This window comes from Marmota monax, unplaced genomic scaffold (assembly GCF_021218885.2).
Source record: "Marmota monax isolate L192 unplaced genomic scaffold, Marmota_monax_Labrador192_F-V1.1 WCK01_AAM20220418_F8-fsc00170, whole genome shotgun sequence".
Taxonomy (NCBI): Eukaryota; Metazoa; Chordata; class Mammalia; order Rodentia; family Sciuridae; genus Marmota; species Marmota monax.
Genome location: NW_026692395.1, coordinates 2,527,097 through 2,545,128, shown reverse-complemented (window position 1 = coordinate 2,545,128; position 18,032 = coordinate 2,527,097). Strand labels below are relative to the sequence as shown.

General features: G+C 39.5%; 1 protein-coding gene across 2 annotated transcripts; it reads left to right on the top strand.

Annotated features, from left to right (window-relative positions):
* The first annotated feature begins 4,599 nt into the window (after positions 1-4,599).
* Akap4 (A-kinase anchoring protein 4) lies at positions 4,600-14,711 on the top strand. Of its 2 annotated transcripts, none has more exons than XM_046442584.2 (6): positions 4,600-4,727; positions 6,827-6,919; positions 8,031-8,081; positions 8,785-8,886; positions 11,707-13,818; positions 14,360-14,711. In XM_046442584.2, the coding sequence occupies exons 2-6, from the start codon at positions 6,827-6,829 to the stop codon at positions 14,513-14,515; spliced, it is 2,514 nt and encodes an 837-aa protein (XP_046298540.1). In that variant the 5' UTR covers positions 4,600-4,727; the 3' UTR covers positions 14,516-14,711. The 2 variants fall into 2 exon arrangements, with proteins under 2 accessions (XP_046298540.1, XP_046298541.1); XM_046442585.2 differs by lacking the exon at positions 4,600-4,727 and adding an exon at positions 5,769-5,906.
* The last annotated feature ends 3,321 nt before the right edge of the window (positions 14,712-18,032 follow it).

Genomic DNA, 18,032 nt, shown 5'->3' with positions numbered 1-18,032 from the left:
TGCCCCTTGAAATTATATATATATATATATATATATATATATATATATATATATATATATATGTTTATAGCTTTTTAAAGTCCTTTATTTTCTCCCTCCACTCTTTCAATCGCTCATAGGGAAAGACAGATATACACAATACAGACATCAATACTTGACAGAAGTAATTATGCAGCACCATGGCTGTGATGTTCAAAAAGCCATCTAATTTTTCACTTGAGTATGGTTATGTGAAGCTTCTCTGAATGACATTATACAATCTCATGAAAGCAATTCAGGAGAAAAAGAAATGGCATTCCCAATTGTATTGGTGCACAATGAAGGATGTCTGATAATCATTGGCATCACTGCCTATGTTCCAGATAGTCACAGTGTCATCACATAAACTAAATTAGGTAGGCTAAATCTGAGGCTGGAAGACATTCAGCAGGACTAACAGGCAGACAATGATTACATGAAGGCTGAGAATTCACTTCATTTCATTTCCTTTTGCCATTATTGAGAATAATTACATTATAGACACAGGTTCCATTTTTATTATCTCAATAGCTTTTTCAAACCAAATGCAAACTGAAAGCATATTTAAAGTGTCTATTTGTACTATTATGCACAAGTTTGTGTGGAAGAGAAGATGTTTAGGTAGGATAAACAAAGTTAGAAATTGAATGATGCTGGTTAGGAAAAACAAAAAGATAACCAAGGCTATTGTGTTGAACATAATATTGGGCTCTTAGAGGCTAACCTAGACTTTTAACCTACAGACTTTTCACACATTTATTCAACTAACACAGCATATTCCTTATTTGGACTCTTTGAACATCCTTTCTCCCCTTTCAGTCCCCCATATTCTGTATAGGCCAGTTTGAGAGCCTCAGTGGCTTAAGAGAAAGAAGGGGCAGTATATATGCTGTGACCTGTGATTGAGCCACATCTGCCTAAACTCTATTTTTTCCTTACACTTTCATTATTGATTTTCCATCCAAATGTTGCTCTTGTCTGCTCCTGGTTAGCCTCCAGGATGACAGGATTGGGGTGCCATGGGACAGCACTCTAATCATCCATAGTTCACCCTTTGTCATTTGGGGATTTGGTAAGACATTTTCCAGGCATGGGTCATGGTTGTACCCTTCTGGACTGGGAGACAGAGTTGTGTTCTTTTTTTTTTTTTTTTAAATTTCGTAGGGATATGTATTATGTGATTGGAGAATACATAAACATTTTCTTCCTTTGCTTCTTATTCCACAGAGAAAAGCCAGACATAGGTGTTCCAACTTGGTCTTTAATCATTAAAAGATCCCCCTTTAGGGCGGGATTGTGGCTCAGTGGCAGAGTGCTTGCCTCACAGGTATAAGGTACTGGGTTTGACCCTCAGCACCACGTAAAAATAAATAAATAAAATAGAGTATTGTGTCCATCTACAACTAAATATATACATATAAAAGGTCCCCCTTCAGAGTCCCTTATATATGTGGATATTAACTCCCTGTCAGATGTAGAGTTTACAAATACTTTCCCATTCTGTTGATTGTTCCCTTTGCTATACAAAAGCATTTAAGTTTGATGTAGTCCTGTTTGTTTTTTGTTTTTGTTTTTGGTTTTTTTGGGTTTTTTTGTTTGTTTGTTGTTTTGTTTTGATGCTTTTGTGGTCTTTTTTCCCTGTTCCAATATCCTAAAGTATTTGCCCCATGTTTTCTTCTGGCAGTTTCATGGTTTCAGGTCTTAAGTTCAAGATTTTAGCTTTTATCTTTTTCTTTTTTAATACTGGTGATTGAACTTGGGAGCACTTGACCACTAAGCCACATCCCCAGCCCTATTTTTTTGTTGTTGTTGTATTTTATTTAGAGACAGGGTCTTACTGAGTTGCTTACTGCTGTACTTTTGCTGAGCCTGGCTTTGAACTAGCAATCCTCCTGTCTCAGCCTCCCAATCCACTGGGATTACAAACGTAAGCCATCATGCCCGACTTTTGAGTTAATTTTGTAACTAGAAAGAGACAAGCGTCTTGTTCTTCTGTATGTGTATATCCAATTTCCCAGCACTATTTGTTAAAATAGATATTTCTCAAAATAAGACTTACAAATGGACAGGAGGTATATGAAAAAATATTTAACATCATTAATCATCAGGGAAATGCAAATCAAATCCACCATGAGATAGTACCTCATTCCAGTAAGAATGACTATTATCAAAATGACAAAAGATTAACAAGTGCTCCTGAGGATGTGGAGAAAAGGGAGTCCTTTTCACACTGCTGGTGGGAATGTAAATTAGTACAGTCATTGTTGAAAAAAAATGTAGGTTTCTCCAAAAATTAAAAATGGAACTGCCATCTGATACAGCACACTCACTAATGGGTATATAGCCAAAGGAAATGAAATAGGTATGTCAGAGGTAGCTCTAAGCCCAGTGGGGTAATGCATTCCTGTAATCTCAGTAGCTCAGGTGGCTGAGGCAGGAGGATCACAAGTTGAAAGCCAGCTTCTGCAACTTTGCAAGTCCCTGTCTCTAAATAAAATATTTTTAAAAGGGCTGGGGCTTGGGTTATGGCTCAGTGGTAGAGTGCTCAAATAGCATGTGCGAGGCCCTGGGTTTGATCCTCAGCACCACATAAAAATAAATAAAATAAAGGTATTGTGTCCAACTACAATCAAAAAATAAATATTAAAAAAAGAGGGCTGGAGATGTTGCTCAGTGGTTAGGCAATTTCTGTTACCAAAAGAATGGTACATCCGCACTCCCAAGGTTATTGCAGAACTATTCACAATAGCTAAGAAAAGTATCAAACCTAAGCATCCATTGACTGATGAATAAAAGAAAATGTACATAAAAACCATAGAATATTATTCAGCCATAAAAAGACAAAACTCTGTCATTTGTGACATGGATAGAACTGGAGATCATTATATTAAAGTGAAGTAAGCCAGGCACAGAAAGACAAGTACCACATAATCTCACTCATGTCGGGTCTAAAAAGTTGATCTCATAGAAGTTGAATTAGGTTTGGGCCAGAAGTTTTTATGTGCCATTGCACAGGAGGATGACTATGGATAACAATAATATGCTGTGTACTTCAAAAAACCAGAGAAAAGGCATTTCAATGATTTTCCCATAAATAAATGATAAATGTTTGAGGAAAAAGTTCAGTTTAACCTGATTTAAGCTTTACCTAATGTATAAATACAATGAAATATCACATGGTATCCCTTTAATATATAATTTTTATACTTTTATATAAGTTAAAATAAATTTAAGTAATTTAAAAAAAAAATTTCTCCCTTGAAAAAAAGTTGGCATAGGAAAGACAGTCCTGGACTTTAGATTTTGGCTTCTCACCATTGACAAAGACTCTATTCTTGACCAAACTTTAGTCACGCTCCTTTGAGCACTATTCTCAGCTAGGCCTCAACATTGGCCTATAAGAACTACAACTGTTAGCACAAACAATATCACCACTACACCCCCCCACTCCCAGCAAACACTCTCTAAGAGACTTGATCAAACACTGGCATAGTTTCTATAAGCTCAAGGCCATGTCCCTAAAATGAAGAACCTAGCCCCCTTAAAATGCCTGCCTAAGAAAGACCAAAGAATTTACTGTCTTTTCCAGCCAAAAACTACTGCAGGCCCTGACTCTCTTTCCCTAGAACATGTACTTCAGAAATTTGAAATTATAAATCCTTTCTTTGTTTCTTTGAAATGTTACTTTCCCTAACCCAGGAGTGTCTCTCTCAGACCTGGGAGCAATCCCTTTGAAATGTAATCAATCAAGAAAGATAAGGCTCATGTCTGCCAGACTCTAGGAAAAGTAGGAACCTAACTGATTAGTACCAGGTAAAAAAACACATATGCCCTATTACACTGACCAACCTCACCCCCACCCCAAAAGCTCCTCGGTACTTTCCTTTTAGTACACTCTGCCTTTTGTTTCAATGTGTTGAACTCAATTTATCTGAAGTCTCCTCTACTGTGATAGCCTGAATATCTTAAAAATAAATAAACGTACACATAAATTAATTAATTAAATAAAAAAAGAAATATCTGACTATATTTCTCTTTGGTCTCATAAAAAAAAAGATCGAAATTGTACAGCAGGGTGAAAAAATTAAATCTCAGGAGTAACAGGGAAAAGAAGAAATGGAGGTAGGACCAAGAAAATGAATCTCTACTATTTGGTCAACTCATCTGATTTTTAATTCAGATGTATTTATTCACATGTACAAGGTGAAAGTGGAAACATCTAGAGAAAGGGCAAGGAAAGACAAGATGTGAGTTGGGTATGGATGAAAGCCATTTTATGCGGGCTTATATTTTCAAATGGGCTAATCAGAAAACACCTCAAGGTATATTGAATAATTTTCTTTAAAAATACTGTAAACAATGATTAAAAACAATAAGTAGGTCTTAAAATATTTTATGGTTTGAAGAGTTTGTGAAAGGTTGATACTGTGGGCTCATGGTGAAGGGCAGAACTTGCTAGACCATGTAGAGAGCCTAGAATCCTAAGTGTAATGCTGAGACTTTATGTTGTCACAGTTCTCTATAGAAACTGCCATGTCATCAAGTTGAAGTTCTAGTACCAGCTGGCAGTTAAGGCTTTAGGAGAGTATGGAGGGTTGAGGAAAGACATAACATCTTGAAGCAGAGTGGAAGAGTCATCACAACATCTAAAACAACAAGAAAATACCATCTAAAGATCCCACGCAATAGCCTACTCTCATACTACAAAGGTAGGGGCATATTCTGACTTATTATTTTTAAATTTTTTTTTTAATTAAAGAAAAATTTTTTTGGTATGGGGGATTGAACCTAGGGGTGGTTTACCACTGAGCTGCATCTCAAATCATTTCTATTTTTATTCTGAGACAGGGTCTCAATTAAATTGGTGAGGCTGGCCTGAAACTTCAATCCTCCTGCCTCACCCTCCCAAATTGCTGGGATCAAAGCATGTGTCTCCACACCCAGCTCTTCTGACTTCTTTTGATTAGCTAAGAGGGAATCTTAAAGGGAAAGGTGAAACCACAAAAGCTACTAATATAGCTTCCAGCTTTGTTTTCACAAATTTTATTTGGGATACTCAGAAAAGCGTTAGGGGGCACATCTCCCTTCAGGGTGGCACATTTTCAACCAAAGGTCCAAGAAGTCTTATATATCAAACATTTCTATTTAAACATAAATCCAAAGATCTTTTGCCACATAACTCTGACACTCTAGTAAAAAAACTCAAAGAGAAGAAAGTTAAAATGTGAAAAAAAAATTTTCTTTTTAAGACTGGTGATGGGCTGGGGCTGGGGCTCAGCGGTTGAGCACTTGCCTAGCATGCACAAGATGCTGGGTTCAATCCTCAGCACCACATAAAAATAAATAAGTAAAATAAAGATATTGTGTCCAACTACAACTAAAAAAATATTTTAAAAAATTACTGGTGATGATTCTGTATGTTAAAAACTGCAGTCCTCCACCAAATTGGTAACTAATGTGGTAAGTTTATTCTGGTGGTCTAATAAGAAAAGGAAAGATACAGGTGACTTTGAGGGTCTGTGAACTGGAGAAAATGTGAGAAAAATATGTGGACCTTTCCAGAGATAATGAAAAACATTTTGTCCAACAATAGGCAGCCAGATGTGTATTTAATGTGAAAGGTTACTGAGTTTGCCAGTGTACCTTGCCTTTACTTAGGTTGCTATAGCATCAGGCATTGTGACCTAATAAACACTGATGTCATACCCCAGGGTCAAAACCAGCAGGGAAAAGCCTGGCCCCTCAGTCTGGTCCAACAGCTGACCGGGGGTGGCAGCCAGGTGCAGGTGCCCAAGAACTTGGCACTGCCCAGTTCCATCTAAAGGGGCACATCTCCCTTTGGGGTGGCACATTTTCGGCCAAAGGTCCAAGAAGTCTTATATATCAAGGTAACAACGAATTCATAAATTTTATTTATTTATTTTTTTTAAGAATTTGAGCTAAAACTGTATTCAAATCAAATGAGGAACCTCTGTGCTTTCCTCTCTCTTTTTCTAGGCTAGTGTTCACTAGCTTTTGAATAAGAGAGAAACTTCCTCTTCCAAGGGTGTGGGAAAACTTTTTCTGTAACTTTTTCAAAGTTTCATGGTGAATCTCCAAGGGAAAGTTCAAGAAGATCTTGGGAGTTTGGCCATGATGGTAAGAGGTAGAAATATAGTATTATCATGTGAAAAGATAGCCATTAGAGAAGAGCTGTTATGAAAATATTTGGGCTAGAGGGAAAATGAGGGAGGAGAAGAAGGAAAAGAGGGGAGGAGGGAGGGAGAGAAAGAGGGGGAGAGGGAGAGAGGGAAGGGAGATAAAAGAGAGGGGAAGAGAGAAGGGGAGGGGAAAAGTGATGGGGGAAAGGAGGGAGGAGGGGAGAGGGAAGGAGGGAAGAAGAGGATGTGAAACTGTTTTAAGAGCTAGCGGGAAAAGGAACTCTAAATTCGGAAGGAAGCTTTGTCTTGAACTTTTAAAAAGAGATCATTCAAGCCCCAAATACCAAATCTACTGAGTTCTTAATTGGTCTTCCATAGCAACAGATCCACCACTGTCTTCTGCCATTTTCTCCTTATGTTTAGCTCCAATCTGGATTGGGAGGTGGAGTGGGCAGTTCAAAGAAGCTAATAGATTATTTTTTCTTTCTAAAAAGAAATTACACTTGATTCTTCCCCACTTCTCACCCTCTCCCCACCCCCCCCCAATTCCTAGCCTAAATCTTTTTGAAAAGGAGATATGTTTCAGAACCCTTTCCAGAGATTCTTATTGAGCAGACCCTGTTTCTAAAAACTAAGCATCTCAGTATTTCTTTTATTTCCCCTTCCAGATGTCTGATATTGACTGGTTACACAGCCGCAGGGGTGTCTGCAAGGTAGATCTCTACAGCCCAACAGGACGTAAAGATCAGGATCGAAAAGTGGTAAGATAAAAAACCATTCCCACCAAGGAGCAGAAAACAATTTGTGTATTATGGGTATTCCAGATTCATTGGAACCCAAGGTAAACTCATGGAAGCTGATGCTGTGACTTCTCTATGAATCCAAGCTCAGTAAGGTCTTTCAGGGGACAGTGTGTGTGTATGTATGTGTGTGTGTGTGTGTGTATATATATATATATATATATATATATATATATATATATATATATATATTACACAAGGATGAATATGGAGGAAAAGAATTAAGAGATTAAGAGTAAAGTAAGGGAACTAAGGAGGGAGGCCAAGGAGGGGCCTGGGGAATAGGGAAGAGTGGTAGTTGCCTAGTAACCAGCCTCTATTACCTAAGACCTCTTAAGTCATAATGTTGCCTAGTTTCCAATGAACTAGAGCCTCTCAGGAGGGGAAAACACTTCAAATACTTTTGACTGTTTCCCAAATTCAACTGATTTGCATAGTATTTCACATTATTTATTATGTCAAATATCACTCATACTATCTACTTAATATATGTTCTTTGTGATGTTCTAAAAATTGATTTACACTTTTAAAATGACCAATACCATAAGCAACGTTAACCATAGTATCACAGATTTGAGGTTCAAGTACAATGTACCTATTCAACACAGAAATGTTTGTCCATGTACTACCTAAAATCTTTGATATCATCAGTAGTAAAAATATTACATTTTGAGAAATACTTGTGTGGTAGAAAGTGCCCTACATAAGCAGCCAGGGAAATGGAGTTCTCTGTCATTGAGTTTATGTCAGTTGAGCAAGCCACTTCTCAGTTTTCTCAATTAATATATGAAGATATTGTCCTTTGGGCTTGTGGTAGATTGGTATTCTCATTTAGGAAATATGGGAGTTAAGGAAATATAGTGTTAAGATTCTGTTTACATAGTAATAGCCACAATATTAATGTTTATTGAGTACTTACTTTGTGCCATATTCTGCTAAAAGCTTTATACACAAGATCTCAGTTATTCCTCACAAGAATTTGCAGGTTAAGTGTCATTATCATCTCCAAGAAAGAGAAATTATGGCATTTTCACTAGAGTTTATCTAAATCTGTCCTTCTAATTTGATGCAGATATGCTTTGTGGATGTGTCCACCCTGAATGTGGAAGATAAAGATTCCAAGGTGAGTATTTTTCTGCTCAGAGTTGGAGAGGTTGAGAAAATCCTAAGAAGAGTTATCCGTGAAGTATGAGGAAAGAGACTGGCAGAGAGTAGAAAGGTGGAGGCAACCCAAATGAAATGCTATCATTCTCACGAGCCTAGGGTGTCCCCAGTTTGGAATTTATTGTCACTCTTGATAACCAAACCTCATTTTAGAAGCCACTTAAGTTTTTTTTTTTTTAAACAAAACCTGTCAATAATGGTGGTGACTAATAGAATATGGCTCTTGAGACTAATGGCCTATGAGAATTTTCACAGAGAGAATAAGTAATTTGTGGAAGGAACTTGGTCTCATTCTTCAAAGACTAGCTAGCATTATAAGCCTACCTCTCTTACAAAAAAAGGATAAAGGGATATGACATGATTTAAATGCTAACCTAAGGGAACAGCTTAAAGAGGTCTCAAGAGGCAACTGTTGCCAGGCTCTGTGGGGCACCCTTGTATTCCCAGTGGCTTGGGGGGCTGAGGCAGGAGGATCACGAGTTCAAAGCCAGCCTCAACAACTTAGTGAGGCTCTAAGCAACTCAGTGAGACCCTGACTCTAAATAAAATATAAAAAGGGGCTGGGGGTGTGGCTCAGTGGTTAAGCACCTCTGGGTTCAATCCCCAGTGTCTCCTCCAAAAAGATAACTGTTCATTAAGAATTTCACCCTTTAATTCCATAGGGTGCTGCTGGTTGCAGCTCAGAAGGTGACTTAAACCTGGAGAGTCTGGAAGAAAAGGAGATTATCGTGATCAAGGACACTGAAAAACAAGACCAGTCTAAGGTAGAGTTAGGCTCTGAGATTCCACCATTCTTAATTCCTACAGTCCAATATTGAGTCTGAGGACTCTGGTTCAGAGATGGTAAGCAAACTACTGTCCAACATACTCATCAATTTGAATACTATGACATTCCAGAGAACACAGGACAAGTTCAGGGCTATGGTAAGTTCAATACCTAGATACTTAACAACAGCCTTCATCAATCATAGAGGCTCAGAATACCATCTCCTGATTTGTAGGTACCTACTCCAAACATAATCTTTCCATTCTTATCTGAGCAAAGATATGGGTTTATAAACAATATCTTGTCATGTTCCATGATGATTTATTTGCAATGGACTTTTGTGTGTCCCACCTTGCTTAGCATTCAACAAGGAAGAAAAATGGATACGAGACAGAGAATTTATAACAACTAAGAATCTGAGGGCCTGGTCTCCACCCTATTGGCTAAAAGATTACCCATGCTCTGGAGGGTAGCTTCAAGTTAGAAGCAATTAGAACTGCATGCCAATGTTACACACAACATCCATTTTGGGGGTTGGTTTGTTCGTTGTTTTTTGGTAAGGATTTCAAATTGTGTCTGTTGGACCTCCTAATTGAGAGAGGGAATTTGGAGCACACATGTCACCCCTGCATTCCTACAAGTCTAGAGTGGTTAGTATTGGAATACGATATTTGGCTTTAGTGCTGAGGAGTCAAATGTTTCCTGTTCTGTGTCTCTAGGCTCATTTGTTAAAATGAAAACATTTCTGGTCCCAGACTAATTTGTTTTGAGGGGAGTGGCCCCCAAGGAAGAAAAACAAGTTACTTAACATTCTAACAGGGTTTTCTTGGGGGCAGGGGGTGTCCAACTCCATTCTCAAGTCTTAAGAAAGGAATAAATTATACTTGGTGAACAGCCCATATTTCCTTCACACAGTATAGACTGCCTTGATTGTAACTTAAGCTCCTTTTCAAAAAGCTGCCCTTATTATGACCTCACATTTCCAGGAATTCAGTGAAAAAAAGATGAAGCAAAGGAAGGGCAAAGGGGGGGCAGCAGTAACTAAAGATGTGTACATAATATGTATATGCATATCCAAACAGGAACAGTCAGTCACCCAGCAGAGATACTCTCATATGAATGTATATAAAGCAAAACACACACCAATATATACATTTTTATATATTTAAGTTTAATTAATCCAAGCAATGGCATACATGTCTGGCTACATTTGACATTGACAAACCCACATACGAATTGATATAACACAATTAAATATACTGACTTATTCATAAACAAAGATTTAAAACACATATACAACTGGGTACAGAGTCAGATGCGGTGACATGGCCACATGGAACACACATAAACACCCATATTCACATTTACACTCACACACATACACATCCAAGTCTGATTGAAACACAGTGACCATAAAAACTCAGGTATTGGTATAGACACAAATGTATCCACATCGATGCAAATATCTATATATTCCTACACAATCATGCTGACATACAAACCTACAAACTTATACTAAGGGACACATATTCAGTAACACACTTTTATGCATTGATATGCACACTGACAGAAATGCAATGACATACTAATGTTATTCACATACATAATCCATTGCCAAACTATGATCAACACTGACACACAACATTGTCCAATTCTGACAATAGCACATAGATATAACATGAACTGATACCCAATTAATATACACAGTTGTTATATAATCACCAATTTACATATATTTCTATTTTGACACATTCATTATATTAATATTACTTATTGATGCACATATATACATTAATATGTGAATTTAGGCTTCACATCAATACATTTATAACTGCATGATACATAGTAGTGAATTTATATTATAAGCAAGTAGATTACTCAAATTGATACTATATTTAGAGATAAACTAACATACACATATTTTGACATTCACAGACACGTACAAATGTACTAATACACACATGGTGGCCTATAAAGTAGACAGAAACAGTGAACAATGATGTGAATACATTGTACACATTTTCACACACTAACAGTAGTCTGACACAATCTCAAATCTATTAGACATTCACACACCTGAATTTCTCTATTGACCTGCATATACACACACACAATAGATATATTGACTCTTTTGGCAGGGAAGGAGGGTACCGGGGATTGAATCCAGAGATATTTTACCACTGAGCTACATCTCTAGTCCTTTTAATTTTTTTTTTTTTTTATGTTGAGACAGGGTCTCACTAAGTTGCTGAGGCTCAACTTGAACTTGTGAATGTCCTCTTGCCTCAGCCTCTTGTGCCAGCTACATTAACACTTTATTTTTTTTTTTTGTATCAGGGATTGAACTCAGGAGCACCAAACCACTGAGCCACATCTAAAACCTTTTTTTATTTTGAGACAAGGTCTCACTAAGTACCTTAGGGCCTTGCTAAATTGTTGACACTGGTCCCAAACTTGCGATCCTCCTACTTCAGCCTCCTGAGTGGCTGGGATTGCAGGCCTGTGCCACCAAGCCCAGCTATATTGACGTATTTTTGACATATTGAGTCAAACACATAAACTCAGGAAACTGACAAACACATTCAACACACTTGTATATAGTTAAACATACAAATATATCTCCTCTGAGCTTTGGTTGCTGCCATTTGTGTTTGAATGAGTGTGTATTAATGGTTATAACTGGATGCTATGTTCCTATGAAAATTCCACAAAACGAAACCCCTAATCAGTGCACTTTAGAAAATATAGCTTCTAAATAAAATAAGGCAAGAAAGTAGCCTACCCAAGTGCTTATGGATAGGTATTGTTCTTTTTTTAGATGGAGGGATCTGTATGCCTTTTCAAACAAGCCCCCTCTGATCCTATAAGTGTCCTCAATTGTCTCCTCAATGATCTCCAGAAGTATGCCTTGGGTTTTCAACATTCACTAAGCCCCTCAGCCTCTAGCTGTAAACATAAAGTAGGAGACATAGATGGCGAATATCACAAAATACCTTCTGAGAACTGTTACAGTGTCTACGCTGATCACGTGAACATGGATTACATGGCCAACAGACCCCAAAGCCTATGTCTAGAAATGGCAGTAGCCAAGAACACCAACAATAATAAAAGTCCTTCAACTCCTCCAGGCAAGTCCCCTAGCACTCAGAGGGCTGTTATTTCTCCTGATGGAGAGTGTTCCATGGATGACCTTTCCTTCTATGTCAACCAACTCTCTTCCCTGGTAATCCAGATGGCCCGTAAAGAAATCAAGGAAAAATTGGAAGGTGGAAGCAAATGTCTTCACCATTTAATGTATCCACCCTCTGGAGACAAGGGGAAAAACAGTCCCCATAGTGCTGTAAGCAAGATTGCTTCTGAAATGGCCCATGAAGCTGTAGAATTGACCTCAGCAGAAATGCATGGTCCTGGGGAAGAGTGCAAGGATGGCCGCAAAACCTTTCTGTACAGTGAGTTATGCAATAAAAACAAGAGTGGAGAAAAGCAGATGTGCCCAAGAGATAGTAAAGAATTTGCAGAATCCATCAGCAAGGGACTTATGGTTTATGCAAATCAGGTGGCATCTGACATGATGGTCTCTGTTATGAAAACTTTGAAAGTGCACAGTTGTGGGAAGCCAATGCCAGCCTGTGTGGTCCTGAAGAGGGTGTTATTAAAGCACACCAGAGAGATCGTGTCTGATCTGATTGATTCCTGCATGAAAAACCTGCACAATATCACTGGAGTCCTGATGACTGACTCGGATTTTCTCTCCACTATCAAGAGGAACTTGTTCAACCACGGAAAACAAAATGCCACTGATATAATGGAGGCCATGCTGAAGCGTCTGGTCAGCGCCCTTCTTGGTGAAAGGAGAGAAACAAAGTCTCAGAGTCTGTCATATGCATCTTTGAAAGCTGGATCACATGATCCCAAGTGCAAGAATCAGAGCCTGGAATTCTCAGCAATGAAAGCTGAGATGAAAGGAAAGGACAAAATAAAAACAGACCCTTGCAAGCCATTGACCAGCGCAGAGAAAGTCAGTGAACATATCCTCAAGGAGAGTCTGACCATGTGGAACCAGAAGCAAGGAAACCAGGGCAAGATGACTACCAAACTGTGTACTGCCAAAGATGAAAAAAGGGAAAGAATTGGCCCTTCCACCGACTCACTGGCCAAGGACCTGATTGTATCTGCCCTTATGCTGATCCAATACCATCTAACCCAGCAAGCGAAGGGCAAAGATACATTAGAAGAGGAATGCCCTGGATCTTCTCTGGGCTATACGGCTCAGAGTGCCCAATATGAAAAGTCTGGAGGAGGTCAAAGTGCAAAAACACTCTCAATGAAACATCTTGAATCTCGTGGAGCTCCTGGACCATCTTCTGCGAAGGAAAATCAACAACTGGACTCCCAGAAGCTTGACATGTCGAACATCGTCCTGTCGCTGATTCAGAAACTGCTCAATGAGAGCTCCTTTAGCTGTGATGACCTATGTGATGGTGAGAACAAGCGTTCTGAACCCAGAAGCAAAATGGCTTCCATGTCCAAGAAATGTGAGAGAGAAGACCAGTGCCAGGACAATCCAGAACTGGACTTTATGTGTGGGATGAAGCAAATGAACTGCCAGTTCATAGATCAACTGGTTGAATCTGTGATGAAGCTGTGCCTGATCATGGCCAAGTATAGCAACAACGGGGCAGCTCTTGCCGAGCTAGAAGAACAAGCAGCATTGGCAAGCAATCCCAACTTTGGCTCCAGATGTGGTTACGAAGCTGCAATGTCACAGACCTGTCAAGATTCTCCTGGGCCTGAAGTCATCGTTAACAACCAGTGTTCTACAAGTAACTTGCAGAAGCAGCTCCAGGCTGTCTTGCAGTGGATTGCAGCTTCCCAGTTTAACGTGCCCATGCTTTATTTCATGGGAGACGATGATGGACAACTGGAGAAGGTAAGCCATGCATCAAAACACAAGAAGAAAGAGTGGGCAGAAGTAGGGAGGACCACATTCAGACATATACACAATAACCCTCTCACTCTTTCTCTCCTTCCTCCCCCTCACACTGCAGTTGATTTTCCACATTAGATGGATTCCAGAGAAATGAAACTCATAGACAATTTATTTTCACTCCAGTCAAGCAATCTTTCCTTTACCCCATCCCCATCTCATACGTTTTTAGGAAGGCAACCCCAAACCTTCACCTAGCAATCAGCACAGACTAATTTAGTGAACACAGTTGATTTTGGTGTTGGTTTTGAAGCACAAAAAGAAAGCACATTTAGCATTTTGATCTATGCCATTAGAGAAGGCTCAAAGGAAAAGGAAAGGCATGTCATCAGCCTCCCATCATGTATCTGTTGCACATTTCCATCCTAGAATCAAGTTTCATGGTAGAATCATGTGGGGACTGGATGTGAATTCATTTTATCCAGCAGGGGTCATTCCTCCATAAAACATCAGATGACTCAAGCTATCCCTGCTCTCTCCACAGCTTCCTGAAGTTTCTGCCAAGGCAGCAGAAAAGGGGTACAGCGTAGGTGATCTTCTTCAGGAGGTCATGAAGTTTGCCAAGGAACGACAACTGGATGAAGCCGTGGGTAACATGGCTAGAAAGCAACCGCTAGACTGGCTTCTTGCTAACCTGTAGGCTAACAACTCCTTGGACTCCTCTCCATCTTACTCCAACCCCCACCCTGCCCAGTAGCATTACAACCCAGCTGAAGCCACCCCACCATCTGGCTAGTAAACTGCACCATACACGACTGTAATTCTCAACACATCTGAGCAGTTACACTGTACAAATACAGGGTGCCCTCGCTGGGCAAGAACATGAATTAAAAAAAGTCAAAAAAAGTGTCATCGTTCTCTTGATCAAATATATCTAAAGCAAGGGAATTAAATGGGTTTAATTTCCAGCAGTGGTGATACAGCATTGGGCTTATGTCCAAATTCATTCTGGGATATTTTCTGTGCACTTATGACAAAAGGATATAACCCTGATCAAGTCCCTAAGTAATCTGGTTTGTTTAAATCCTCTCAATTCACAGTCTACTTAGAATTTTGCCATAGTGGCCTCACTGTTTCTCCCAAAATTGCACCTAACATGATAATCCCCTTTGCAATCTCAAAAGGCAGAGTTTTCTTAAGAGTGTACAGATGGGGGTTGGAATGTAGCTCAGTGGTAAAGCACTTGCCTCATGTACAAAGGTCCTGGGTTCCATCCACAGTGTCAAAGGAAAAAAGACAAAAAATGTACAGATGGGCTAGCTTAGATGAAAAACAAGGCAAAGAAAGTGTTATCCATGAACATTGTCCTACCTTGCCACAAAGACACACCCCAGTGTTTAATGTACCTGGCACTAAGTACTACCCAGAACAATGATAGGAGCCCAGGTATGAGTAAGGATAAGAAATTCCCTTCAATAAATGAGATTTCCTTCTACCAGTATGAAAGATGAATTTTCTAAAAACATAAAGCTATAGGATGGAAAATTCTGGGTGAATTTTGATGTCCCAAAGCCCCTTTGGGATTAGCACTCTGTTCCTAGATGTGCTCTATGCTTCCCAGGAGTCATTTGTGATGCTAGGGTTCATGGCAGATCAGACCAAGACAGTGATTTCAATCCTGTGGCCCTCTGTTAGCCTGTCAATTGCTGTCATAGCATATCTTGGCACCTTGAGGTGCTGTGGTTTAGTATAAAAAGCACAGAATGTGGTGTCCCTCTGAATTGAACCATCAAAGATTTGCCTCTTACTAGCTGCAAGGCCTTAGGCCATCCTACCATTTGGGGCCTGTTTCCTTATCTGTAAAATGTAGCTAAAAATTACTCTCTCACTCTTTGGGTGTTCCCCTGCAGGAATCAATGAGATGGTGTTCTGGGCAGGGTAGATTTTGTTACAAATATAAAAATGTGAAGGAAGCTGTGCCTTTCAAAGCCTGTCCTAACGCAATTAGGAGTGCTCTCTTGATTTTCAGAACTGAAAGATCATCAGAGCAGGGGATCCAGAGAGTTCCTTTTTGGAGAAGAGGCACACAGGTAAAGTTTGACAACTTCACAATGCCTGGGCCAGTCAGGAAAAAAAAGGCAGGTCAATTTAAAACAGAACCTTTCAAACTCTCCAGTCCAGCTGAAAACTAATCAAACCCTTTTCAATCCCACCCTACCCCTGTACAAAGCTTTGGAGTTGAGCCAACACAGATCCTTTTCTTTGCCCTTGAAGAAAATCCTTAATAAACAAATCCAGAGGCCAGGACTGCATTTCTAATGACTCAGTCCTTCCCAAGCACAGCTGGGTCCCATAGTAGTTTACTTCCTTGATTAACTTGGCTCTTACCTTGCTCCTGATTTCTGTTATGAAATGGCCTTGGGGATTCCTTAGAATGTGCAAATAGAGCAAAGGAAGTTATATGTTCTGTTAAATGAGGGGGGTTGGAACAAGATGGTTTCTAAGGACCCTTCAGTTCTGACATCTGAGGATTAGAACAAGGCTCTTTTCCATAATTTCTTTGGAAAACTTGTATTGGATGAGGTAAGTTTAGGGTGAGGAAACTTGATTTTTGCCAGAGCTAACTGACAGATTCCAGCAGAGAAAGGAATGCTTTGGGCTACAGGGTCCCTGACAAGGGTCTGGAGGAGCTCAATAGTCCTTGGGGTGTATTCCTGGAGAGTGAGACCCTGACCTTTGACCTCTGTAAATGAGAAGCAATCCCAGGCACCCCAATGGCAATGTGGCCATGCTCAATGCCAGCAGTTGGAAATAGACAAGGACTTATGCTGAACTGAGACCCTTGCATATAGTAGAAAAGGGAATACAGGAGGAGAAAGGAGAAACATGATTCTCTCCTGGCAGGCAATATAATTGGTTTGATGTCTCTTGACAGTTTCAGGCTCTCTGACATCAGGCCTCCATTTCAGAAGGAAATTGTGTGAAGAACTTGTCTGGGAGGTCATCGTAGAGCCAGAACTAGAGTGGGGTGAGGAAAGGGAGATACTTTTGGCCTCAGGGGCCCAAACCCTCAGCAATAAAAATAAATATTTCAACACAATATTTTAAAAATTTGAAATAAATGCCAAAACCCCCACAATGAACAAAATTAAGTTTTAAGGCTAGGGGTATGGCTCAGTGGTAGGGTGCTTGGCTAGCATGTGTGAGGCCCTGGGTTCCATCCCCAGCACCACAGGAAAAATAATTAATACAGTAAAAGTGCCATACCAGACCATAATACGGAGCATGAGGCAAAAGGAAACATTGGTAAGACTTACTTTATAAGATTAACACTTAATGGGAGGCTGCCAAGGCAGTATTTTAGAGAATATGTTACCCTGAAAACCTGCTTATATCATTACAAAAAAGAAACTGTGCTGTCCATGCATAAAGAATTTAGGAAGGGCTCGGCCCAGTGGTGCATGCCTATAATCCCAGCGGCTCTGGAGGCTGAGGCAGGCAGATCACAAGTTCAAAGCCAGCCTCAGGAACAGCAAGGTACTATGCAACTCAGTGAGACCCTGTTTCTACATAAAATACAAAATATTGGGGATGTGGCTCAGTGTTTGAGTGCCCTGGTACCCAAAAAAGAAATAAGAAAAAAAGAAAAAAGAACTTAGGAAGGGAATGACTAACAGGTTTAGGATTCAGGAAAATATTTTAAAAATATTTTTAGTTTCACCTGGATACAATACCTTTATTTTATTCATTTATTTTTATGTCGTGCTGAGGATTGAACCCAATGCCTCACATGTGCTAAGCAAGCACTCTACCACTGAGCCACAACCCCAGCCCAGGAAATAAAATTTGAAGCCAAGGAAAAACCAAACAGTGAAAGCAAAGTTTTACCTAAGTCTTAAAATATCAGGGGAGTATTTCAGTGTTTTCTCTCTTGTTAAACATAAGAGGACATCTTTCCTAACAAAAGCTCTTCTTAGGTAAATTCCACACAAAATTGCCCTTGTTAAAATTCTATCTTAAAGTTGTTCTAATAACAAAAGAAGAAAAGTAAGCGAAAATATAGGAGAGGTAGAAATAAAAATGTAAGACACATTCCCATAATCCCTGCAAATCAGGAAGCTGATGCAGGAGGATTGTAAATTGGAGGCCAGCCTGGGCAACTTAGTGAGACTCTGTCTCAGAAAATAAAAAAGGCCTTGAAAGGTAGTACAGTTTTA